The sequence below is a fragment of the Artemia sp. Qi Xiang Cuo genome, chromosome 14, assembly GCF_049724085.1.
Source record: "Artemia sp. Qi Xiang Cuo chromosome 14, ASM4972408v1, whole genome shotgun sequence".
NCBI classification, from domain to species: Eukaryota; Metazoa; Arthropoda; class Branchiopoda; order Anostraca; family Artemiidae; genus Artemia; species Artemia sp. Qi Xiang Cuo.
In genome coordinates this window covers 31,569,744-31,597,094 of record NC_142807.1, presented here as the reverse complement: position 1 = coordinate 31,597,094, position 27,351 = coordinate 31,569,744, and the positions used below count along the sequence as shown (strand labels likewise).

General features: G+C 38.4%; 1 protein-coding gene across 1 annotated transcript in view; it reads right to left on the bottom strand.

Annotated features, from left to right (window-relative positions):
* Nucleotides 1–27,351, bottom strand: part of LOC148944366 (uncharacterized) — a 469,003-nt gene that overhangs the window by 292,428 nt on the left and 149,224 nt on the right. Inside the window, exon 9 of the mRNA XM_089099911.1 lies at nucleotides 10,460–10,543. Coding sequence (XP_088956037.1) covers nucleotides 10,460–10,543 — 84 coding nt within the window. The remainder of the gene's footprint in view (nucleotides 1–10,459; nucleotides 10,544–27,351) is intronic.

Below are 27,351 nucleotides of genomic sequence, written 5' to 3'. Positions count from 1 at the left end.
AACTTGATACCAATCGCAAAAAAATCTGTTTACTTTCTTTGATAGCTTGGATACACTTACGCTATTTTGATTTGGTTAAACTTTAAGAGCAAAAGTAACCCCAAAGTTTCAACATAATACCCTCAGTGGTTCTTGGGATACTGCTGAGATGCCTTATTGGGAATTAGTATTAATACTGTACATTTTTATTTAACCTTAAGGCAACATTTAGTTTTTAAACATAATGGGCAAATGGGAGGATGGGCGTGGTAGGGGGGACTGGTTGCCCTCCAATCACTTTCAACCATTAAAAAGGGCATTAACTCTTTCCATTTTCAATCCAATGAGCCCATTTTGAAGTTTCTATGACGACTCCTTCGATACGAAGTTCCCTGGTCTAAAAAAAAAATATATATTAATAATACATTGTACCCACATTGATCTTTATTATAAGGATGTCAAGCCTTCCAATCCCTTTCGACAATTAAAGAGGGCACTAGCCCTTTCTATTTCCAGTCGAATAAGCCCTTTTTGAGATTCTACGACTACGCTTTCTACAAACACCTTGTATGCTCCTAGGGCATAAATTACAACCCTTGCCCTGAGGGATGTGAGGGGGTTGTCATCCTCAAAGACCTAATGTCCAGAACTTTCAACTACGTTAAACAAAATGACCATCACAAAATTTTGATTGGATGTTTTTGGGGAAATGGTGGGCGTGAGAGGGGCGTTTGTTGCTTTCTAATCAGTTTCAACTATAAAAAAGGCACTAGCCCTTTCGATTTCCAATCGAATGGGCCCTTTTGAAATTTCTGCACCAACGCTTTCAACGCTGTCATGCTCAAAGACCTAATTTCCAGAACTTTCAACAACGTTGAAGAAAATTGCTATCTCAAAATTTTGATTGGATGTGTTTGGGGAAATAGTGGGAATGATAGGGGGACTAGTTGCCCTTCAATCGCTTCCGACCATAAGAAAGGGCACTAGCCCTTTTAATTTCCAATCGAATGAGGCCATTTTGAAGTTTCTACGACAACGCTTTCTATAAATACCTTATATGCCCCAGAGCATAACTTACAACCCTTGCTCTGAAGGCTGTGAGGAGGTTGTCATCATCAAAGACATAATTTCCGGACCTTTCAACTACGTTGAACAAAATGATTATCTCAAAATTTGATTGGATGTTTTTGGGGAAATAGTGGGAGTGAGAGGTTACTTGCCCTCAAATCACTTTCGGCTATTAAAAAGGGCACTAGCCGTTTTGATTTTCAATAGAATGATACCTTTTTGAATTTTCTATGAGAACGCTTTCTATAAGAAAAAAACCTATAAGCCCCCAGGGCATAACTTACAACCCTTACCCTGAGGGCTTAGGGGGGAGCGTCATACTAAAAACATAGTTTCTGGACTTTTTAATTACCTCGAACACAATGGCTATCTCAAAATTTTGATTTGATGTGTATGGGGAAATGGTGGGTGTGAGAGGGGTATTAGTTATCCTCCAATCACATTCGACTATTAAAAAGGGCAGAAGCCATTCTCCTTCCAATCGAATGAACCCTTTTTGAAGTTTCTACAACATCTACAACACTATCTATAAAAACCTTATATGTCCCCAGGGCATAGCTTACAACCCTTGTGCCAAGAGCTCTGAGGTGGTTATCATCCTCAAAGACCTAATTTCCAAAACTATTAACTACGTTGAACAAAATGGCTATTTAAAAATTTTGATTGGATGTGTATGGGAAAAGGTGAAAGTGAGAGGGGGGCTAGTTGCCCTCAAATCACTTTCGACTATTAAAATGGCACTAGCCCTTTGAATTTCCGAGCGAATGAGCCCTTTCTCAAGTTTCTGTGATGAAGCTTTCAATAAAAACCTATTTACTCCCAGGACATAATTTACAACCCTTATCCTGAGGGCTGTGGGGGAATTGTCATCCCCAAATATATAATTTCCGGACCTTTAAACTACTTTGAACAAAATGGCTATCTAAAAATTTTGATTAGATGTGTTTGGATAAATGGTGGGCGTGGAATGGGTATTAGTTGCCTTCCAATCACTTTTGACTGTTAAAAAAGGCACTAGCCATTTCAATTTCCAATAAAATTAGCACTTCTAGTTTCTACGACAACGCTTTCTATAAAAACCTTTTATACCCCCAGGGCATAACTTACAACCCTGGCCCTGAGGGTTGTGGGGGGTTGTCATCCTTAAAGACCTAATGTCCAGAACTTTCTACTACGTTGAACAAAATTGCTTTCTCAAAATTTTTTATTTTGATGTTTTTGGGGATAGGGTGGGTGTGAGAGGGGGGTTAATTGCCCTCCAATCACTTTCGACAATTAAAAAGGGCACTATCCATTTCCCTTTCAAATCGAATGAGCACTTTTTGAAGTTTCTACGACAATTATCTATATAAACACCTTATATGCCCCCGGGGCGTAACTTACAGACTTTGCCCTGAGGGCTGTGGGGGAGTGTCCTTCTCAAAAACATAATTTCTATCTGGAAATCAACTATGCTGAACAAAATGGCTATCTCAAAGTTTTATTGGATGTTTTTGGGGAAATGGTGGGCGTGGAAGGGGTGTTAGTTGCCTTCCAATCACTTTCGACTATAAAAAAAGGGCACACGCCACTACAATTTCCAATTGAATGAACCCTTTTCGGAGTTTCTACGACAACTCCTTCGATACGAAGTGCCCTGATTTAAAGAAAAAAAAATTAAGACAAAATAAATAATAGATAGTGCCAACATCGTTCTTTACTTAGGCAGCGCGATTGCGCTGCCTATGAAAACGAACAGAAGCAGGGGTGGCACCCCAACACGCACCATTTGAACGATCGTTTAATATTGACTTAACGGATATTTTGGAGCATTTTTGGGTTATCTTCATCAAATCAAAGAGTTCATGGTAACGAACTGTAAGCAAGGAGCGATGTGGCTCAATAGTAACCGAAACTCCAAAAAACAGAATTTCGATATTAATAAATATATCAGAAGAATTGGCTCATTATGTTGTTTCCAAATATATCAGATTCATTAAGTTCAGTGTTACTCATCAAAATCTAAGAGAACGAGAAAATTTGCCTGATTTTCAAAAAAGGGAGAAACACTCCCTAAAAGTCAAGGAATCTTAATGGCAATTAAACCATCAGATTCAGCGTATCCGAGAACCCAGATGTTGAAGTTTCAAGCTTCCTTCTGCATAAATGTGGAATTTTGTATTTTTTTTTTCCAGAAGAAAGGTCACGGATGCGTGTTTATTATTATTATTTTTTTTTCCAGGGGTGATTACATCAACCCAGTAGCCCTAGAATATCGAAAATGGGCTCATTTGAACAGAAGTTAAAGTTTCTAGTGCCCTTTTTAAGTGACCAAAAGAATTGGAGGGCAACTGGCCCCCTCCCATTCGTCTTTTTCCCCAAAAGTCATTCGTTTAAAACTCTTAGATAGCCATTTTGTTCAGCATAATTGAAAAACCAAGTAACTATGTCTTTGAGTATGATATAACACAGACCCTAGGGAAAGGTTTGTAATTCAGGAAATTTGTCCTTTGCTTACGTATAGTATTTCTTATTGGGAAGTATAGGCTACATACATTTCTGAGGAAAGGGAAGAATTTTCTGCTGGGGGGATTTTCTATGGGGATAATTTTTCGTGGGGAGGGAAGTGACAGCGGGGGGGGGGGTAAAATTCCAAAGGAAAGTCTTACACTGGGGGAATTTATCAAGATTCCTAGACAAAATTATTTTATTTGTCAAACTTTCTCTTTGCCGACTCATTTTTACAAGTGGAGATATTAAGGGAAATTGTCCGGGGGAAATATTTACCGGGTAAGAATTGTCTAGAGTATTTTTCCGTAGGTGGGAGGATTTTCCAAGGGAGAAATTCTCCACTATAAAGTTTACCACAGGATAAATTATCTATAGGAAATTTCCTACAGGAGCACATTTCTACTAGCGGGTGGGGGTATTTGTGAGAAGAATTTTCCACGGAGGGAGATTTCCGACATGATTTTACACACAACCAGAAATTGAAGTTTTTTTGAAATAAAAGTGGGCTAAGAAAAATTTTTCAACCGGAATCGTACGCTGAAAATTTTCCGGGGATAATTTTCAGCTAGAATGAGAGTGTCTGGGGGGAATTTACGTAAGGGGTAAAGGTATTTTATGTGGGGAGAACTTTACATAGAGGGGTTTTCTGTGGTGGAAAGGAATTTTTCATGGAGGGGGAGCCTGATTTCCCGGAATTGTATGAGGGGACAGCCCCCTCATAACATAATGAATAATTTTGGTTTTTTACGGTGAATTTTCTATTTTGGGAGGGTAGTTTCTAGAGGTGGAACTTTCTAGAGTAAATTTTATAATAGGGAAAATTGTGCCAACATTAATATGCAAATTGTGTTTTAGTTCTTCATGTACGGTGACCCATATTTGAACCTGCACTATTTGAAAAACGTTCACGAATTAAACAAAAGAAACTTTTTAACTGAAAGTAAAGAGCGACATTAAAACTTAAAACGAACTGAAAGCATTCCGTATACAAAAACGGCTTTCTCCTCCTCAACGACCCCCTCTTTACGCTAAAGTTTTTTATTACTTCAAAAAGTAGTTTTGTGACAAAAAGGCAATCTTTAGCGTAAAGAGCGAGGTGTTGAGGAGGGGGAAGCTCGTTTTATATACGGAATAATTTTTGTTCTTTTTAAAATTTAACTTCGCTCTTTACTTTCAGTTAAAAAATCTTGTCTTTTTTTATTTAATAAAAATAAAAGACATATCCCCTATGTTTAATTTTTTCGCTGATGGGGTTCGATTGCCTACATAAGTGTTACAAATTAAAACCTAAATTTTGAAACTTCAAATGTCACTAAGAGTCACCAATTACACACTTGGAAAATTTTTGTCAAAGAAAAAAAAAAGTATTATTTATGTCCCTTCAACTTAAAATCAAAACACTAGATAATGGGTTACTTTTTCTGAATAAAGGCAGAATAAAAAAAAGTGCAAATATTACCTAAGTGTAAAGTATAAAAATTTTATATAAATAAAAAAAATATAAATATTACCAGTTGAATCAGTTATCAAACAGTTCGTAGTAACGAACTGTAAGTAAGTAGCGACCCGGCTCAATGGTAACCGAAACTCTAGAAAACGGAATTTTGATACAAATAGATACATCAAAAGAATTAGAATTTAATGGTGATATCAAATTTATAAGTTTTATCAAGTTTAGTTCTACCCATCAAAAGTTACGCACCTGAGAGAATTTGGCTGATTTTCGAAAAAAGGAGGAAAGACCCCCTAAAAATTATAGGACCTTAATGAAAATTACATCATGATATTCAGCGTATCAGACAACCCTACTAAAGCGTTTTAAAGCTCCTATCTACAAAAACGTGGAATTTTGCATTTTTTGCCAAAAGAAAGATCTCGGATGGGTGTTTATTTGTTTTTGTTTTTTTTCCAGGGGTGATCGTATCGACCCAGTGGTCCTAAAATATTATGGGAGAGTTCATTGGAACGGAAATTAAAAGTTCTAGTGTTCTTTTTAAGTGACCAAAAAAGGGAGGGCAACTAGGCCCCTCCCACACTCATTTTTTCCCCAAAGTCACCCGATCAAAATTTTGAGATGACCATTTTGTTCAGCATGGTCGAAAATATGATAACTATGTCTTTTAGGATGACTTAATTCCCCGAAGTCCCCAGGGGGAGTGCTGATAGTTCCGAACTTTACCCAATGTTAACATATAGTATTGGTTATTGGGAAGTATACAGACGTTTTTAGGGGGGATTTCTTATGGTAGGGGGGGGGGGTTCGGGGGTTATGTGGGAGGATCTTTCCATGAAGGAAGTTTTCATGGGGAAAGGGACATTGCTATGAAGGGTGCGCCGGATTCCCTAGCATTATTTAAAAAAAGATCAAAAATTATATAAAAAAACAAGCTTTTCAACTGAAAGTAAGGAGCAACATCAAAACTTAAAACGACAGAAAACATTACGCATATGATTGGGTTCACCTCCTTGTCAATACCTCGCTCTTTAAGCCAAAGATTTCTTAGTACCTTCATAAGAGCTATTTATTCTAATTAACAGCATTTGTGATTAAGGGGTTATTTTTAAAGAATTGGAACAAAATTCGAACTTTTGCTTAGAGAGCAAGGTATTGTCTAGGGGGTGAACCCTCTAATATACGTACTAAAAATATATGAATGTAGAACTTCGTTACGTAAGTTACGTATATACATTACTAATAAAAACGTTCGTAAATAAAATTAAACAAGTTTCGAGAAAGTCATTTAACAAAATAAAAGTAAAATTAATATTCAAATTTAGTTTATATTATTCATGTACGGTGAGCCAAAATCAAAACCTGCATTAATTCGAAAACGTTCAAAAATTAAATAAAAAAAACAAGTTTTTTTTTAACTGAAAGTAAGGAACGACATTAAAACTTAAAACGAACAGAAAGTTTTCCGTATATGAAAGCGGCTGTCCCCTCATCAACGCCTCGGTCTTTGCGCTAAAGTTTGACTTTTTCACAACTCTATTTTTTTTAAACAATAAAAAACTTTAGCGTAAAGAGCGAGGCGTTGGAGACGGGACATCCCCATTCATATACGGAATAATTTCTGTTTGTTTTAAGTTTTACCGTCGTTCCTTACTTTTAGTTAAACAAACTTCTTTTTTTTATTTAATTATAATAGATGTACGTAGTTACTTACTTGTACTTGCTACGGGCCAAGATGTGAATGCCTCACCCAGCATCTAGAAGACTCCATATGATTGACTCACATTTGTCACGATCTTGTGCCAGTTTTCTAGCAAACCTGAGCCAGCAGCTCTTCCACTTTCTGCCAAACTTCTGGAGCTAAATGAGGGACATCAGCACTAATGTGACAGAGGAGTAGGTAGAAGCATTTGCTTGGTGATGCGGTCATTCAGTCTTCTCAGGATATGGCCAATCCAACGATCTCTTCTCTATTTGACAATCGTGGCTATGGGATGGATGTTACAGCAGCAGTGACGCTCATCAGCATATGAGATTCTGTCTGATTATCGAATCCTCAGAATTTTTCGTAAAAAGTGATAGTAAACAAATTCCTTACCATTGAGATGAAACGCCTTCATTGGCCAAGTCTCAAACTGCATAGAAGAGAACATATCCAACAGACGCTTTATAGAAACAAACTTTGTCTTCAAACTGATCTCCCATCAGTTCCAAAAATAACGGTGGAATTGAGGGAATATGGCTTGGACTTTGGTGATTTTGTTCTTTACGTCAAGGTCACAGCCTTCACGAGAGTCAATTAGCGAGCCAAAATAAGTGAAGCTATCGACCTCTTCCAATTCCTATCCGTAAGGCACATGGTGATAATTCGACTGTATATTTAGGTCCATGACCTTATTTTTGACCGTATTAATCTTCATGTCCAGTACCTAAGAGAAACATGCTATTTAATTTAGCCCATATCCCATAGAGACACCATCAAAACTCGATAGTGTTCTTTCTGGAACCCAATTTATTCAGTAGTTAAACAAAACGAGTGACAGTGCACACCCTTGTTTCACACCGCTGTCCACATAGAAGGACTCAGTTTCTTCATCCAGCACTCTTATAGTCAAGTTACAATGCTCATGTTAGGCTTTCAGCAGCTCTATTATTTCAACCACCGTACCATCTTCTACCATCATTTGTCAATGTTTTTCACAGGTTACAGAGTCGGAAGCACCGACCAAATCCAGGAAAATGATGATTATAGGGAGGTTATAGCATTTGCACTGGTGTATAATAAGACAAGGAGTGATGAACAGGTCAATGCACCCTCTACTTCTGCGACATCTACACCGTGTCAACTCATTTTTTTCTCCGTCGAGCCTTTTGAGAAAAATGTCAAGAATGCTTTGGCGGCCATATCCATGAGAGATATCTCTTGGTAGTTAAGGCTGTCATATTTGTTCACCTTTTTAAATACTTTGATATTTACTGTCACGGAAAGGTCTTCTTCTCCCATATTGTACTGCAGAAGGGTTCTCGTTGTTCCACTAAAAGATGTGGTGAGGTCCACAGGTAGCACCCACAAGGGTGTCACCTTGATTGTATTTTAAGAGACCAGAAATAGCCTAGGTAAAATTTTTCTAGTTATTTCTTTGAAAGTTCTAAACTATCTTCTCGTTCTATTACTTATGGCTGATTTCTTCGTATCTAAAGCAACGTCACCCCAGAATTGCTGGCAACCCTGATGAAAGCTGGTTTTAATTCAAAACGAAAAAATAGTTAAGTAAACTCGTAATGGTTTTCTTACTGCGGTATATGCGTTTGATGCCTCTCATCTTGCCTCCATTAGCTTTACAGTTTTCTCTGAGACACAAATTTTTCTCAGCTTTTCAGACGCCTAGCCGATAGCTTCAACAGCCACCTTTTCAGCGGTATCCCGGAATTGTTAGCAAAAGGTGGCTGGATCTTCATCACAGTCAGACAGGCTTGCGAAGTGGTACTGTAACTTCAGGCAGAAGTCTCCTTTAACTGATTGAATTTTCAGTTTTTCCACGTCTAACTTCCATTTGGAGGGCTTTCTCTCTCTCTCGCTTAATTTTAGGAATATTTTTGTTCCTACGGCTTATGATCACTTCTAGATTTGGATCCCGTTCACGCTCCTCTGTAAGGTCGAGAATCTTTGTTTGGGGAGCACAAACACTGACTGATCAACATATTGTCGATTTTTGCAGCTGTGAAGCCACCGTTTAAGCGCCAGATTATCTTTTGAGAGAGTTCTGAGTTGGAACATATTGGTCGTAATGGTAAGCTTATGAGACGTCGTGAACTGGAGTAGTCTGTGACCAATGGATAATCACTGGCCGTAAGTGAGCCGACTATCAATATCACGAACATGGGGTCTGTTGGGCCAAAACGGGAGTTACAATCACCTGCTAAATTAGGAAGTCTCGTTTGGAACATTCTGCGTTGTAATCCACAGATCATTGTAAAAGGAGTCCTTATCAGCATCCGATGCTACTCTCGTTGGTGCATAGACAACAATGATAAAGATGTTGGATAGTCTTCCTTTAAGTCGTTGTCTGTATATTCTGGAGTTAATTAGATCCCATGCAAGAAGTGTTTTTTATGCACGGAAGCCAATCATAGAGCCAACTCCATGGTTGCCGGATCCATCATATGAAACAGAGTTGAGGAATAAGTACGAGATTTTTTGGAATCTCGAACTGGTAAGGTCTCTTCGGACACTACGTTTAATCTTTGTCCGACAGACAAAGAACGTCTGCTTGATTGGTTTCTAGCAATTCATCTCCATAACCATCACTAACCTTCTCTATTCTCACTTCACGGATCTCATTACCGAGCTATACACTCGGAATTCATCCTTCTTAAAGATTTATTTCACAGGAGATTGCTCTCTCACTTTTTGATTTTGTCACTTTTTCAGGGAGCAGGATCGCGTCACTTTAAACCGGGAACGTCATAGCAGGCGAGCTATTTCAGAAAGCAGTTACGCCCTGCCACAATTTCCCTCATTTAGAGGATCCTCCAGCAATGGTGTTTTCCTTCACAATACAATTTAACTCGTTGCTGGGAAAGCTTGTATTTCATAGAGCGTGTCCACATACCGGTGTGCCCTGGTGGGTGTTCATCAGAGGGGCCTCCTTCACCCTCCACCTGTATTTATGACTCCCGGTTGGGGGTGTCCCAATTTGCCCCCAAGGAATTGGTCCCCCCCCCCCCCTTTGTCTGTGCCTCCTATTCAATGGAGGTGCCTTACATATCTGCAGAATAATCCCTTATCTGCCACCTGGCGACACGCTGAGTGACCTGAGGAAGGCCCCTGCTGATTGGCAGTGTCTGTTATAATGGACGCTGGTAATTTAATGACAATTTTATTTTTAGGTTTAACTATGGGACTCTGAACGTTATTAAATTATCTGCGGGAACTCAGTTTGAAGAAAAGAAATTAAGTAACCAGTTACTTTTGGTTGTCACTAACAAAGGATAGTAGAATAACTTTTAACTTGGATGAAAAAAACAGAAGAAAAAAAGAAAGCTGATGAAGAAAGCTTGGATGAAGACAGCTGAAGAAAACAGACCTGGACCATTTTTTTCTATATAAGGGTGGGTAATTGATTTATATCATTCTTTTTATTTTTTACAATTGTCCAAGAATAGTCATAAATAGTCATAAAATTAATTTCTTCCAAAATTTACAATTAATTTATGTCCATAGGTAAGTACGATACCAAAATCTTCCCCCTGGCAGTGTCTCCTGGAATATATCCTTCGCTAAATGTTCCTCCCATATAATTCCCCCTTCATAAAATTCCTCTCTAGAGTCTATTACCCCCTGACATAATTTGTATTATTTTTTTTCTGCCCAAGTCTAACTCCACTCTTTACTATTATCGAAAAATTGTTTTTTTTTTCTTTAATTTCACAATACAATGAAGAGCAGGACAAATGACAAAAACTTACTGACTACAGCAGCAACATATGGAAAAACAGGCGATGGAGGCACATCCGGAGAGGCAGGGCTAGGTGTAGAGTCGAGGTTACTTCCTAAACAAATGAAGTAAAAACAATCAGACTCTATATCATACACACACCTCAAGTCCTTTATATATTTTTGATGAAGAAAATCGTGGCCTAAATGAAATCATAAATATTTTTTTCTAATTAGAACAACAAAACCAAGTGCAATGGACTTAGTTCTTTTCTCACTGGGCATAGATTGAAATCTTTTTCGCAGTCCTATCCAATTTTGACAACTAAAATTTTGACCATAGATACACCGAGTCAGGGCTTAGTTCCTTTTTGGGCTGAGTCATGAAAACTTCGTATCCTAGACCTAGCTCAACTTTGAATCGAGTCATGATATGGCTTGTTTTCAGTGAGTCAAGAATTAAGTCGTTTTTCTAACAAATTGAACCTTAGTCATTTTCACGCTTAACTTTAGTAAAGGCAAGGAATTGAGGCTAATTAAAAGGAAAGATGTTAAGAAAATAACTCTAACTTCATAATATGCAGAATACTAGCAGTTATCGGATTTTGACTGCAATTCTAACATGCTTTACCCCACCTTCATAATTTGCATATATGCTGCTAAAATTATATATTTCCGATGTGTGTTTCCGTTTCTTGATTTTGTCACAGTTGATTCAAACCCCCGGTAACACGGGTTGAAACAAGACTGATGCACGGTAAAATCCATGGGAAATATACAATTTGGGCTATATATTTGCATATTTTACTATAAATTTAAATTTCTGTTCGAACAAGCCTTCTCCTATGGTCTGCGACAAATTGTTCAATAAACCATGCCTGGGGAAAAAACAAACAAACAGATGAACATGTAGGCTTATCCGTGATCAATCTTCTAGGAGAAAAAGAAACACAGAGCTTTGCATTTGGGTAGATAGGATTATAAGACCTTTACAATAAGTTTTAGCATCTCCTAGCGTACGGAGAGAGAAAGTTACCTGTGAGAGAAACCAGTTTCTGGTTATAGTGACTAATTTTGCTGTCTAGGCAGTAATGCCAAACGCGGTTTAATTGCATCATTATGGTACATTTCACCTCTACTGGTACAATTTAGTACAATCCCACAAAATATGGTACATTTTACAAAGTTATGGTACAATTTGGTACAATTCAGAGTTTTTGTACTAATGTTTGTATTCTTTCATCGATGAAGCACCTTTGATACAGCTCAGGGACCCAGAGCACTTTCGAGACATGAAATAAGTAGACTGTGGTAGTCGTGTAGAGGTTATTTTTATCAACAACAAAATTTTGTTATCAGCTGCAACTGCCTTCAAAACAGTGTGTACGAAATGCATGATAGAACTAAACAACGAAATAAGAAAAAGTTTTTCAGTTCAAAATACTCGTCGGGTAAAAACTTAGACAGACTGGAACCAATGATAGTTTGTCTCCTGATCACTCAAACTTAAGCCTTGTCGCACTACCTGTCCAGTTTCCAAATTTGGCAAAGGAGACTAATGTGAAAAACGTTGCCAAAGAATGGAAAAGGCTGCCATTTTGCGCTGATCTCAAGAAATGTGCAGATTCTGACGCGGCTTATTTCTGATTTAAAGTACTAGAATGATGAGATGGTCCGAAAATAAAAAGTTTTCCATTTTTGGGTGAATTCATGATGAAAATGCTTATCATGCAACATTCTTTTGCTTGTGCTGAGAGGGCCTTTTTAGCTGTCAATTTAAAAACAAAAATAAATTGAGAAATAGACCCGGCTTTACTATTCTCAGCACCATTCTGGGTACTAAAAGAATCGTTACCAAGGACTGGAAACCCTCCATGATCATGGCGACACACCCCAACTGGTCAAATACTGGAAAAGGGTACAGAAAAGTTGCCACTACAAGCACCGCCATGGCTTCAAACTCAGAGAGTTGAAGCCATGAAGGCTATATTTGTAATATAGAGCAGTTGGAACCTCAGATGGCTGAAAGTTTCTAAAGCATAATCTAGATGTTTAAGGTGATTTTAAAAATAGTGAAAGACATGCTGTGTGTTGTATTATTTGTGGGGATATATCCAACTCGAGCTTATACGGCGAGTGAAGGAGCTTTTAAGGGCATTTTAGAGAAGCAAATTTGTTTCAACATAAAAATCTCTAGTACGGGTGAGACCACAGCCCCCAAAGTCACTTCTTTGATCAGTCTCGATTTAAAAACAATTTTTTTCCTGTATTGTTGGTAGACAGTAGCGTATGTTAGGGAAGGGCTAAAAGAGCGAACGTCCCCTCCATCGAGATCTTCATAAAAGGGAAAAGGGGAATTTGTATGCAAACTATTAAATGGAAAAAGAGGTCACATCAACTCGCTTTTGGGCAATATTCTGTAAGGATACAAGGTAAAATTTGATTTTAGCCCCTGATTTGTATTAAAATCGTCATTTGGGACCAATTTCAGGGCGGTCCTATAAACGGTCGTAAATGACCGAAAAACATCGAATATCGGTCGTAAACAGTACTGCCAGGAGCACATATACTGTATTAGAAGAGAAAGAAAAACGAAGGAATGGAGAAAGAAAGTGAATTAAAATATCTTAAACAATATTTTTGTAGATAGTACTCTACGTCACCGGCGATCCACGTGCTACGCAAACCATAAAACGCGGGAAAAAATGGGTATGGTAAATTTTTTTTTGTCTTTGGTACATTTTTGGAGCAATTTGTGGTACGTTTGGAATCATTGGCAACACCATGTCTAGACAGTATAATTTCCGATAAGGCCATTTCACTACACATGTAGGTATACCATTTTATTCTAAAGATTAACAAAATTTTAGATTTTGGATTCATAACGTTTGCAATTTTTTGAGTTTGTGTATCTTTCCAAAGCTTCCAATACTTTCAATCATTATGTGTTAGTTTCAGAATTGAATACAATGCATTTCACCGTTTGGGTGGTGAAATGGATAAAAGCTAAACTGGAACATAAAATACAGACTGGAGATGTCAGGCCAGTGACATCATCTGATAGAAAGATAGAATGCAGTGTTCTATCCTAGGGCTACTACTTTTTGTGATATATGCTTCGGAAATAAAAAAATTGCAAGTAATTGCATATTAATAAAGTATGCTGATGACACAGCTATGTTGTTCAAGTCGTATACAGTAGATGGTTTGTTTGCTACTATGGAAACCACTTCAGCACAAAGCTATTTGCGAATGAATCATATATCAACAAATTTTATGAAAACAAAATATCCAACATTTTGAAAAGATAAGGTACTTTCAATTATAAATGTAGAGATTGAAAGGGTAATTAATTTCAAGTATTTGAGTATACTTATTGATGAAATAGCTACGTGGAAACATCATAGATACTCTAAAAGTGATCTATTCTAATAGACAATATCATAGGCAGTGCGTTAGCGATGCCTACGTAAAGAACGATGTCGGCACAATGTTTTTTTTTTCACTTTGTATCAAAGGAGTTGTCGTAGAAACTTCAAAAAGGGCTCTTTCGATTGGAAATTGGAATGGCTTGGGCCCTTTTTAATAGTCAAAAGTGATTATGGCCAACTAACAACCCTTCCACGCCCACCATTTCCCCAAACACATCTAATCAAATTTTGAGGTAGGCATTTTGGTCAGCGTAGTTGATTTCCAGAAATAAATTTTTGTTTTTGAGGAGGATACTCCACCAAGGCCCTCAGGGCAAGGGTTGTAAGTTATGCCCTGGAGACATATAGGGTTTTTATAAAAGCCATTGTCGTAAAAACTTCAAAAAAGGCTCATTCGATTGGAAGCTCAAAGGGCTAGTGCCTTTTTAATAGTCGAAAGTGATTGGAGGGTAACTAACCCCCCTCTCACGCTAACCTTTTCCCACACACATCCAATCAAAATTTTGAGATAGCCATTTTGTTCAACGTATTTGAAAGTTCTGGTAATTAGGTCTTTGAGGATGACAACCCACCTCCACATCCCTCAGGGGAAGGGTTGTAAGTTATGTCCTTGGGGCATATAAGATTTTTATAGAAAGTGTTGTCGTAGAAACTTCAAACAGGGCTCATTCGATTGGAAATTGAAATGGCTAGCGCCTTTTTTAATAGTTGAAAGTGATTGGAAGGTAACTAATACCCCTTCCACGCCCACCATTAATCCACACACATCCAATCAACATTTTGAGATATCCATTTTGTTCAAAGTAGTTGAAAAGTCCGGAAATTATATCTTTTGAGGATGAGACTCCCCTCCCCCCACGGCCCTCAGGGTAAGGGTTGTAACTTATGCCCTGGGGACATATAAGGTTTTTAATTAAAGCTTTTTCGTAGAACCTTGAAAAAGGGCTCATTCGATTGGAAATTTAAAGGGCTAGTGGCATATTTAACAGTCGAAAGTGATTGAAAGGTAACTAACCTCCCTCTCCCGCCCACCTTTCCCCCAAACAGATGCTATCAAAATTTTTAGATAGCCATTTTATTCAACGTAGTTAAAAGTTTTAGAAATTAGGTCTTTGAGGATGATAGCCCCCTCAGAGCCCTCGGAACAAGGGTTCTGAGTTATGCCCTTGGGGCATATAAAGTTTTTATAGATAGTGATGTTGTAGAAACTTCAAAAAGGGCTCATTCCATTGGAAATTAGAAGGGCTTGTGCCCTTTCTAATAGTCGAAAGTGATTGGAGGAGAACTAAAACGCCTCTCACACCCACCATCTCCCAAAACATATCCAATGAAAGGTTTTAGATACCCATTTGGTTTGAATCAGTTAAAACGTCCGGAAATTATGTTTTTGGGGATTAAACTGCCCCGAAAGACCTCAAGGTCAAGGGTTGTAAGTTGTGCTCTGGTGGCATATAAGGTTTTTGTTATAGAAAGTTTTGTCATGGAAAATTCAAAAAGGAATCATTCGACTGGAAACTGAAACGGCTTGTGCTCTTTTTAATAGTTAGAAGTGATTGGAGGGCAAGTAACCCCCCTCTCACGCCCACCATTTCCCCAAACACATCCAATCAAAATTCTGAGATAACCATTTTGTTCAACTTAGTTGAAAGTTCCAGAAATTATTACTTTGAAGATGACAACCCCCTCACAGCCTTCAGGGCAAGGGTTGTAAGTTATTCCCTGGGGCATATGAGGTTTTTATAGAAAGCGATGTCGTAGAAACTTCAATAGGGCTCATTCGATTGGAAATTGAAAGGGCTAGTGTCATTTTTAATAGTCGGAAGTAATTGGAGGGTGACTAACCACCCTCTCACGCCCACCATTTCCCCAAACACATCCAATCAAAATTTTGAAATAGCAATTTTCTTCAACGTAGTTGAAAGTTCTGGGAATTAGGGCTTTGAGGATGACACCCCCCCCCCCCCATCACTCAGGGCCAGGGTTGTAAGTTATTCCCTGGGGGCATATAAGGTTTAATTGAAAGCGTTGTCGTAGAAACTTTAAAAGGGCTCATTCGATTGGAAATTTAAAGGGCTAGTGCCTTTTTTAATAGTTGAAAGTTGTTGGATAGCACCTAACGCCCGTCTCACGCCCACCGTTTCCCCAAACACATCTAATCAAAATCTTGAGATAACCGTTTTGTTTAACGTAGTGAAAAGTTCTGGAAATCTTTGAGGATGACAACCCCCTCACAGCCTTCAGGGCAAGGGTTGTAATTTTCGCCCTGGGGGCATATAAGGCGTTTATAGAAAGTATTGTCGTTGAAACTCAAAAAGGGCTCATTCGATTGGAAATTGAAAGGGTTAGTGCCCTTTTTAAATGGTGAAAGTGATTGGAAGGCTTGACATTTTTATAGTAAAGATCGATGTTGGTACAATGTATTATTATTTGTTTTAGTTTAGACCAGGGCACTTCGTATCGAAGGAGTTGTCGTAGGAACTTCAAAAAGGGCTCATTCGACTGAAAACAGAAAGGACTAATGCCCTTTTTAATAGTCAAAAGTGATTGGAGTGCAACTAGTCCCCCTCCCACGCCCACCTACCCATTCGCCCATTATGTTTAAAAACTAGATATTACCTTAAGATTAAATCACAATGCACTGTCTTAGTGCTAATTCTCAATAAGGCATCTCAGCAGTATCCCAAGAGCGACTGAGGAGATTATGTTCAATCTTTCTGGGCTATTTCTGCTCTTGAAATTTAACCAAATCAAAATAGCGTAAGTGTATCCAAAACTATCAAAGAAAGTAAACAGATTTTTTTTTTACGAATGGTATCAAGTTTTCTATTTCAGATCAACAAAAGTAGGTATGAAACTAAATTAAACACTATTATTTGTGTCCAGATTTTTAAAAGGGTGTATGTTGTTAAAAATTGCTGATTTTTTTTCTCCAGCATACAAATAGCAGGCCAAACTATAAAGTCTTAATAAAAGAAAATATTTAAAGTATTATGTCCTTTTTCCACCCATTTCTACCCTTTTTCCACCCATAGTACGAGTACTACAGCTCCACGTCGAAGCTAAGTGAGGAAAAATTACCGCCCACCGCACAGGTTTATGATTCATTTTGTGATCGTCAATGTACCACTGCCGATAATAAATTTGCAAGGAGGGTGTAAGAAATGGGTGGTATTATTGTAAAAAGTACCTGGAAAATGATGTTTTGACGTGGTTGCATATTGTCTGTAAAAAAACGGACAAAATTCATGAAGAATTTGGGTTGGATTTGGGGTATTATTTTTCCACTACACATCTGGTGACAGATTTAATTCTGAAAATTAGCAATGCTGACAGAGGTCTGATCACCGACGTACACCAGCACTTATTTGTAGAGATCCATGAGGGGATGGTATTTTTTCCATGGGGATCGTATCCTTGAAACTGACCCGACGAGACAACGCACCGGTGAAAAGTCGAACAACGTTTTCTTGGATGTGAATTCGCTTAATCCGTCCGTAATATCTCACTTTTATTTACCGTGTGGGAATTACCAATGGCTTGACAATACTTCTGCTCCAGATATCCCCAAAATTCACACTATTGAGGAAAATGATCCACAAGGATGGTTCTTTGAAATTGACAGTGAAATACCTCTGGAACTTCATGACTCGGTAAATGGATAAATTGTTATCTGATGCGCTTAGGGCGTGGAGGAGGGCGGCTAGTTGCCCACCAATCTCTTTTGACTCTTAAAAAGTGAACAAGAACTTTCAATTTCCAATCAAATGAGCCCTCTCTAAATTTTGTACGAGCATCCCTTCCATAAGAAATAATATGGAGGATTCGGAGAATCCTTAAATTACACCCCTTGCCGTGAGGACTGTGGGGATGTTGTCATCATCAAAGACCTAGTTTCCGGAACTTAAAACTACGTTTAACAAAATGGCTGTGTCAAAATTTTGATTGGATGTGTTTGGGGAAAAGGTGGGCGTGAGAGGGAGGTTAGTTTCCCTCAAATCCTTTTCGAATACTAAAAAGGGCACAAGACCTTTGAATTTCCAGTCAAATGAGCCTTTTTTGAAGTTTCTACGACACCGCCTTCTATAAAAACCTTATATGCCCCCAGAGTATAACTTAAAACCCTTGCCTTGAGGGTTGTGGAGGAGTGTCCTCCTAAAAAATATATTTTCTATCTGAAAATCAACTACGCTGAACAAAATAGTTGTCTCAAAATTTTGATTGGATGTGTTTGGGGGAATGTGGGGCGGGGGGGGGCGGGATAGTTGCCCTCCAATCACTTTTGACTATTAAAAATGGCACTAGGCCTTTGAATTTCCAATCGAACGAGCCTTTTTTGAAGTTTCTACGACAACACCTTCTATAAAAACCTTATATGCCCCCAGGGCATAATTTAAAACCCTTGTCCTAATTGTTTTGGGGGAGTGTCCTCCTCAAAAACATATTTTCTATCTGGAAATGGACTACGCTGAACAAAATGGCTATCTCAAAATTTTGATTGAAAATGTTTGGGGGAATGATGAGCATGGGGGGGGGGGGCTAGTTGCCCTCCAATCACTTTCGACTATTAAAAAGGGCACGGGCCCTTTGAATTTCTAATCGAATGAGCCTTTTTTGAAGTTTCTACGACAACGCCTTCTATAAAAACCTTATATGCCCCCTAGGCATAACTTAAAACCCTTGCCCTGAGGAATGTGGGGGAGTGTCCTCCTCAAAAACATATTTTCTATCTGGAAATCAGCTACGCTGAACAAAATGGCTGTCTAAAAATTTTGATTGGATGTGTTTGGGGGAACGATGAGCGTGGGGGGGGCTAGCTGCCCTCCAATCACTTTTGACTATTAAAGAGGGCACCATCCCTTTGAATTTCCAATCAAATAAGCCTTTTTTGAAGTTTCTACGACAACACCTTCTATAAAAACCTTATATGCCCCCAGGGCATAACTTAAAACTCTTGCCTTGCGGGTTGTGGGGGAGTATCCTCCTCAAAATATATTTTCTATCTGGAAATCAACCACGCTAAACAAAATGGCTATCTCAAAATTTTTATTGGATGTGTTTGGGGGAAGAATAGTCGTGGGGGGGCTAGTTGCCCTCCAATCATTTTCGACTATTAAAAAGGGCACTAGAACTCTCGATTTCCAATTGAATGAGTCCCCTATGAAGTTTCTGCGACGACCCCTTCCGTATGAAGTGCCTCTGGGAAAAAATAGTAATAAATAAATAATAAAAAATTGGAGCCGTATGGCCTTTACTATAGGCAACGCTACGGCCTTGCCTCTGATTAGCATTAAAACAGTGCTATTTAATTTAATCTTAAGGCAACATTTAGATTTTAAACATTAAGACAAATGGGATGGTGGGCGTGGGAGGGGGATTGGTTGCCCTCCAATCAATTTCGACTATTAAAAAGGGCATCAGCCCTTTATATTTACAATCAAATGAGCCCTTTTCGAAGTTCCTACGATAATTCCTTCAATATCAAGTGCCCTGGTCTAAACAGCAACAACAATAAAAAAATCATACATTATACTCACTTCGATCTTTACTATAAAAATTTCAAGCCTTCCAATCACTTTCGACTATTAAAAAGGGCACGGCAACGCTTTCTATAAACACACTATATGCCCCCAGGGCATAAATTATAACCCTTACTCTAAGGGCTGAGAGGGTGGTTGTCATCCTCTAAGAAATAATTTCCAGAACTTTCAACTACGTTAAAAAAATGGCTATCTCAAAATTTTCAATGGATGTGTTTGGGAAAATGGTGGGCGTGAGAGGGGAGTTAGTCGCTCTCCCATCACTTTCAACTATTAAAAAAGGCAATAGCCCTTTGAATTTCCAATCAAACGAGCCCTTTTGAAGTTTCTACAACAACTCTTTCAATAAAAACCTTATATACCCCCATAGCAAAACTTACAATCCTTGCCCTGAGGGCTGGGGGGTGGGGGGGGTTGTCACCCTCAAAGACCTAATTTCCAGAACATTCTACTCTGTTGAAAACAATGGCTATCTGAAAATATTCATTGAATGTGTTTGGGGGAATGGTGTGCGTGAGAGGGTGGTTACTTGCCCTCCAGTCACTTTTGACTATTAAAAAGGGCACTAGCCCTCTCAATTTCCAATTTAATGAGCCCCTTTTGAAGTTGTTACGACAACTCTTACTACAAGAACCTTATATTGCCCCCAGGGCTTAACTTACAACCTTTGCCCTGGGGGTTTTGGGGGGTTTGTCATCCTTAAATACATAATTTCCAGACCTTTCAACTACGTTGAACAAAATGGTTATCTCCAAACTTTGATTGAATGTGTTTGGGGAAAGAGGGAGGGGGGTCAATTACTCTCCACTCACTTTCAACTATTAAAAAGGGCAATTTCAATTTCCAAACAAATGAGCCCTTTTTGAAATTTCTACAACAACCTTCTATATAAACTTTATATGCCCCAGGGCATAACTTACAATCCTTGCACTGAGGGCTCTGAGGGGGTTGTCATCCTAAAAGACCTAATTCCCAGAACTTTCGATTACGTTGAACAAAATGGATATCTCAAAATTTTGATTGGATGTGTTCGGGGGAATGGTGGGCGTGAGAGGAGGGTTAGTTTCCCTTCAATCACTTTCGACTATTAAAAGGGCACTAGTCCTTTCAATTTCCAATTGAATGAGCCCTTTTTGATGTTTTTACAAGATCGCTTTCTTTAAAAACCTTACATACCCCCAGGGCCTAACTTACAACTCTTGCTATGAGGGTTGTGGGGGGAGGGGTTGTCATCTTTAAAAACCTAATTTCCCAAACTTTCAACTACGTTGAATAAAATGAATATCTAAAAATTTTTATTGGATGTGTTTGGGGAAAAGGTGGACGTGAGAGAGGGGTTAGTTGCCCTAAAATCACTTCCGACTATTGAAAAGGGCACTAGCCCTTTGAATTTCCAATCGAAAGAGTTCTTTTTCAAGTTTCTACAACAAAGATGTCAATAAAATCTTATATGCCCTCAGAGCATAACTTATAAACTTGCCCTGAAGACTGTGGGGGGAGTGTTCTGCTCAAAGGCATAATTTCCTGAACTTTAAACTGCGTGAAACAAAATGGCTATCTAAAATTTTGTTATGATGTGTTTGGGGTAAATGTGGGCATGAAAGGGGGTTTGTTGCCCTTAATTCACTTTCGACTACTAAAAAGAGCACAAGCCCTTTGAATTTCCAATCGAATGAGCCCTTTTTAAAGTTTCTTCGACAAAGATTTCAAAAATAATCTTATATGCCCCCAGGGCATAACTTATAACGCTTGCCCTGAAGACTGTGGGGGACTGTCTGCTCAAAGGTATATTTTCCTGAACTTTAAACTGCGTGGAACAAAATGGCTATCTCAAAATTTTTATTGGCTATGTATGGGGAAATAGTGGACGTGGAAGGGGTGTTAGTTACCTTCCAATCACTTTTGACTATTAAAAAGGGCACTAGCCATTTCAAGTTCCATTCGAATGAGCCCTTTTTGAAGTTTCTACGACAACGCGTTCTATAAAAACCTTATATGTCCCCAGGGCATAGCTTACAACCCTTGCCCTGAGGGCTGTGGGGGAGTGTCCTCCTTAAAAACATAATTTATATCTCGGAATCAACAAGGCTGAACAAAATGGCTATCTATAAATTTTGATTAGATGTGTTTGGGGAAAAGGTGGGCAAGAGAGGGGGTTAGTTGCCCTCAAATCACTTTCGACTATTAAAAAGGGCACTAGACCTTTGAATTTTTAATCGAATGAGACCATTTTCAAGTTTCTACGACAAAGATTTTAATAAAACTTACATGTCCCGAGGGCATAACTTATAACCCTTGCCCTGAAGACTCTGGGGGGAATGTCCTGCTCAAAGGTATAATTTCCTGAACTTCAAACTGTGTGGAACAAAATGGCTATCTCAAAATGTTAATTGGATGTGTTTGGGGAAATCGTGGGTGAGGATGGGGTGTTAATTGCCTTCCAATTACTTTCGACTATTAAAAAGGGCACTACCCATTTAATTTCTAATCAAATGAGCCTTTTTTGAAGTCTCTATGACAACGCGTTCTATAAAAACCTTAAATACCCCCAGGCATAACTTACAATTCTTGCCTTGAGTGCTTCGAGGGGTTATCCTCCTAAAAGACCTAATTTACGGAACTTAAAAATACGTTGAATAAAATGACCATCTCAAAATTTCGATTAGATGTGTTTGGGGAAAAGGTAGGCGTGAGAGGGGGGTTAGTTGCCCTTAAATACCTTTCAACTATTAAAAAGGGCACCAGCCCTTTGAATTTCCCATCGAATGAACCTTTTTTTAAGTTTCACGACAACGCCTTCTATAAAAACCTTATATGCCCCCAGGGCATAAAATACAACCTTTGCCCTGAAGGCTTTGGGGGAGTGCCCTCCTCAAAAACATAATTTCTATCTGGAAATCAACTACGCTGAACAAAAAGGCTATCTCAAAATTTTGATTGGATGCGTTTCGGGAAATGGTTGGCCTGGAAGGGGTGTTAGTTGCCTTCCAATAACTTTCGACTATTAAAAAGGGCACTAGCCACTCCTATTGCCAATTGAATGAGTCCTTCTTGAAGTTTCTACGACAACTTCTTCGACACGAAGTGCCCTGCTCTAAAGGTCAAAATAACAAATAATACATTGTGCCAACATTGTTCTTATAGGCCCTCAGGGGATAAGTTAAAATCATTGCCCCGAGGGTTGTGGTGGAGTGTCCTCCTCAAAAACATATTTTCTATCTGGAAACCAACTACACTGAACAAAATGGCTATATCAAATTTTGATTCTATGTGTTTGGATAATTATGGGCGTGGGGGGGGGGTGCTAGTTGCCCTCCAATCACTTTCGACTATTTAAAAGGGTACTAGCCACTCCAATTTCCAATCGAATGAGCCCTTTTCGAAGTTTCTATGACAACTCCTTCGATACGATAAATAAATAATACATTGTGCCAACATCGTTCTTTACTTAGGCAGCGCTATTGCGCTGCCTATGATACAAAAACTATCTATTATTGTTATAGTATATGGCAAGAATCATATGACGAAATAAAGAGCATTGACCCACGCATAAAATTTAAACAAGGACTTGACGCGTTTACTAGCATTTCGCCAAACTCGTGGCTGATTATTGCCGATTTAGCTGAATCTATTGAAGAATGGTCGCAGGAAATGATACAATTATTCACGGTTCGGTCATATCACAAAAAAATTTCTGTAACTGTTATGCTCCATAATCTTTTGCATGAGAGTAAATGTATAAGAACACTTGCTTTGAACTATACTTACTATATTATTTATAGATTTGTTTGCGATTCAAGTTCTCTTATAACTCTAAACAAAACAAATCTACCCCGGTGAGCCCAAATTTTATTTTCGGCATACAATCACGCTACTAATAAACCCTATGGCTAGATTTTATTAGACCTGAATCAAAACACACCCGAAAAGTTGCATGTTTTCACTGATATTTTCGATAATGAAATACTGCATATCTACCCATAAATACTAAAAAAGGTCATTAGTCTCTATCATGACGTTGAAGAAGATACATGAAAATCGACATTCATTTTTCGTGATATCCAATCCCAAACCATGGTTTAAGAAAGCAATACTCAAACGTGGTATTGACAAGAAATTTATTAATCTATTGTCAGAACTTGTTTAATTTCAACGGAAGAAATTAAAATTCTAATTGTAAATCGTTTTCTAATTGTATTAGAAAACGTCTTTTTCAAGCGGGTGGTAATTTCTTTTCATTGTTACTACCGATAATTGCTGGACTTGTAAATACCATTCTCTAGAAATAGCTAAACCTTATAAATTGAAGCCAATTGAACTTGCTCTTTTCCCCAAAGAGCACTTTGAAGATAATCTTGATAAATTTATTAGCAATGAAAAAAATTGCCGAGGATGAAAAATTAATTTTATTTCAAAATGCGCTTCGATGTATCAACAAACTTAAACCTTATCGTGAAAAACCGCTCAAGCTAAATGTCATTGATCAACCTTCTGAAAATACTGAAAGTTTTGAATTAAAAATAGAAAAAAAAGAATAAGAAGATTTATTAACAAGTGTTGTAGACTTGTTGCCTCCATCCTATCGTGAACAAAGTAAAAGGCTCTTGACGTATCTCACTGAAAATAATCAAATTGATGAGAAAAAGAATGAAGTTATAAACCAGGACAAAAGTTTTAATCTACTGGATTTAATTTATAACATAGTTACAAATCGTAAAGGACTTTTATCATTTGATAGTCATTTATAAAGATTTTTAAAGTCGTCATATTTTACAAAAGTCTTATTACCAATTAGTAAATTCTAATGAAATTAACAGAGCACAGTCAATCGACAACACTAAAGGAAGAAGGTGATGATTTTAAAATTTTATTGGAAAACACTAGCACACCCAGTAGAAACATTAATTTGATGAAAACGCCGGTGGTAGCTAGACAAAAGAGAACACGTATTGGCTTTTATCACCCAGTAGTATGCAAAAGGCTAGCGGACGGTTCGCACCACGTTTACGGTAAAAATGGATCATGTTTTGAAAGGTGTTTATGAAAATATTGGTGAAGTTGGAGGTTAAAGTTCTCCCACTACACTTTGCTAATGTTAAAAAAAAAGGTAAAGTTTACGGCATTGGACTTTACAGTCGCTATCGATGGTGCTGATCTCCTTTTCTTAGCTCTACAGCCAGGAAGTGCAATGGGGGGTTGGGGGCCAGCCATCCAGTGCTTTCACATACCCTTCCTGTTTACCTTCCCCAGATTTCTCCAAGTACCCATTTAAAGCTGGGTCGACTCTGGCAGAGCTTACAGAGTCAAGCCACTGACCCCCGTCACAAACCAAATAATTGGGTACACTAAGAATAGAACCCTCAAGCTCACGGACAAAGGATTTAAAGAAATTAAAAAGGCGTTAGCAAAAGAGTATTTACAAAGAGAAACCAGTTATACTCTTCATCGAAATCATAGGATGAGAGGTCGTGACTATCGTAAAATAATAGCCTTTTACCTTCTGTATATATTACAAGCAGATCTTTTGACTCTAGACACGATTCAAAGACGTCATAATAAACCCTACAGGTATATCTTACTATACTTTTCAAGAAATTTCAACTACGTTGAACAAAATTGCTATCTCAAAATTTTGATTAGATGTATTTTGGGAAAGGGTGGGCGTGAGAGGGAGGTTGGTTGTCCTCCAATAACTTCCGACTATTAAAAAGGGCACTAGTCCTTTCAATTTCAAATTGAGTGAGCCCTGTTTGAAGTTTGTAGGACAACACTTTCTATAAAAACCTTACATGCCCCCAAGGCAAAACTCACAACCCTTATCCTGAGGGCTGTGAGAGAGTATAATCCTTAAATACATAATTTCTGGACCTTTCAACTACGTTGAACAAAATTTCTATCTCAAAATTTTGATTGGATGTGTTTCGGGAAATGGTGTGCGTCAGAGGAGGGTTACTTGCCCTCCAATCACTTTCGACTATTGAAATTGCACTAGTTCTTCCAATATCCAATCGAATAAGCCCTTTTTCAAGTTTCTACGACAAATTTTTCAGTAAAACCCTTATTTCAGTAACTTACAGCCCTTACCCTGACGGCTCTGGGGGAGTGTCATCCTTAAAGATATAATTTCCGGACCTTTTAACTAATTTGAACAAAATGGCTATCTTAAATTTTGATTGGATGTGTATGCATAAATGGTGGGCGTGGAAGGGGTGTTAGTTTCCTTCCAATTACTTCCCACAATTAAAAAGGGCATTAGCCATTTCAATTTCCAATCAAATGAGCCCTTTTTGAAGTTTCTACAACTACACTTTCTATAAGAACCAAATATACCCCCAGGGCATAACTTATAACCCTTGCCCTGAGGGCTATGGTGGGGGGGATTTGTCATCCTCTTAAAAACTGGCTTAAAAAATTTAATTTCCATTAAAAAGGGCACTAGCCCTTTCAATTTTCAGTCGAATGAGCCCTTTTGTAGTTTCTATAACAACGCTTTCTATAAGAACCGTGTATGCTCCCAGGACATAAGGTACAACCCTTTCCCTGAGGGCTGGGGGGTTGTCATCCTCAAAGACCTAATTTCAAGAAATTTCAACAACGTCGAACAAAATTGCTATCTCAAAATTTTTATTGGATGTATTTTGGGAAAGGGTGGGCGAGAGAGGGGGTTGATTGCCCTCCAATAACATCCGACTATTAAAAAGGGCACTAGTGATTTCAATTTCCAATTGAATGAGCCCAGTTTGAAGTTTTTACGACAACACTTTCTATAAGAACCTTACATGCTCCCAGGGCAAAACTCACAACCCTTGTCCTGAGGGCTCTGGGGGAGTTTCATCCTCAAAGACATAATTTCTGGACCTTTCAACTACGTGGAACAAATTGGCTATCTCAAAATTTTTATTGGATGTGTTTGGGGAAATGGTGTGCGTGAGAGGGGGGTTACTTGCCCTCCAATCACTTTTGACTATTAAAAGGGCACTAAACCCTTTTAATATCCAATCGAATAAGCCCTTTTTGAAGTTTCTACGACAACGTTTTCTATAAAATAAGAACCTCATATACCCCCAGGACATAAATCACAACCTTTGCCCTGAGGGCTGTTGGGGGGGGGGGTTGTCATCCTCAGAAACATGATTTCCAGACTTGATAACTACTTTGAACAAAATGGCTATCTCAAAATTTTGACTGGATGTGTTTGAGGAAATGGTGGGTTTGAGAGGGATGTTAGTTATCCTCCAATCACTTTCGACTATTATAAAAGGCATAAGCCCTTCTAATATGAATTGAATAAGCCCTTTTTGAACTTTATACAACATCGCTATCTATAAAAAACCTTATATGCACCAAGGGCATAACTTACAAACCTTGCCCTGAGGGCTCTTAGAAGGTTATCACCCTCAAAGACCTAATTTATAAAATTTTCAACTACGTTGAATAAAATAGCTATCTGAAAACGTTGATTGGATGTATTTGGGGAAAAGGTCGGCGTGAGAGGGGGGTTAGTTGCCCTCCAATAACTTCCGACAATTACAAAGGGCAGTAGCCATTTGAATTTTCAATCGAATGAGCCCTTTTTCAAGTTTCTACGACAAAGTTCTCGGTAAAAACCTTATATTCCCGCAGGGCATAACTAACAACCCTTACTCTGACGGCTGGGGGGGGAGTGTCATCCTTAAAGATATAATTTCCGGACCCTTTAACTACTTTGAACAAAATGGCTATCTTAAAATTTTGATTGGATGTGTTTGCATAAATGGTGGGCGTGGAAGGGGTGTTAGTTTCCTTCCAATTACTTTCCACAATGAAAAAGGGCATTAACCATTTCAATTTCCAATCAAATGAGCCCTTTTTGAAGTTTCTACGACAACGCTTTCTATAAGAATCAAATATGCCCCCAGGGCAAAACTTATAACGCTTGCGCGGAGGGCTATGATGCGGGGGGGGGGATTTGTCATC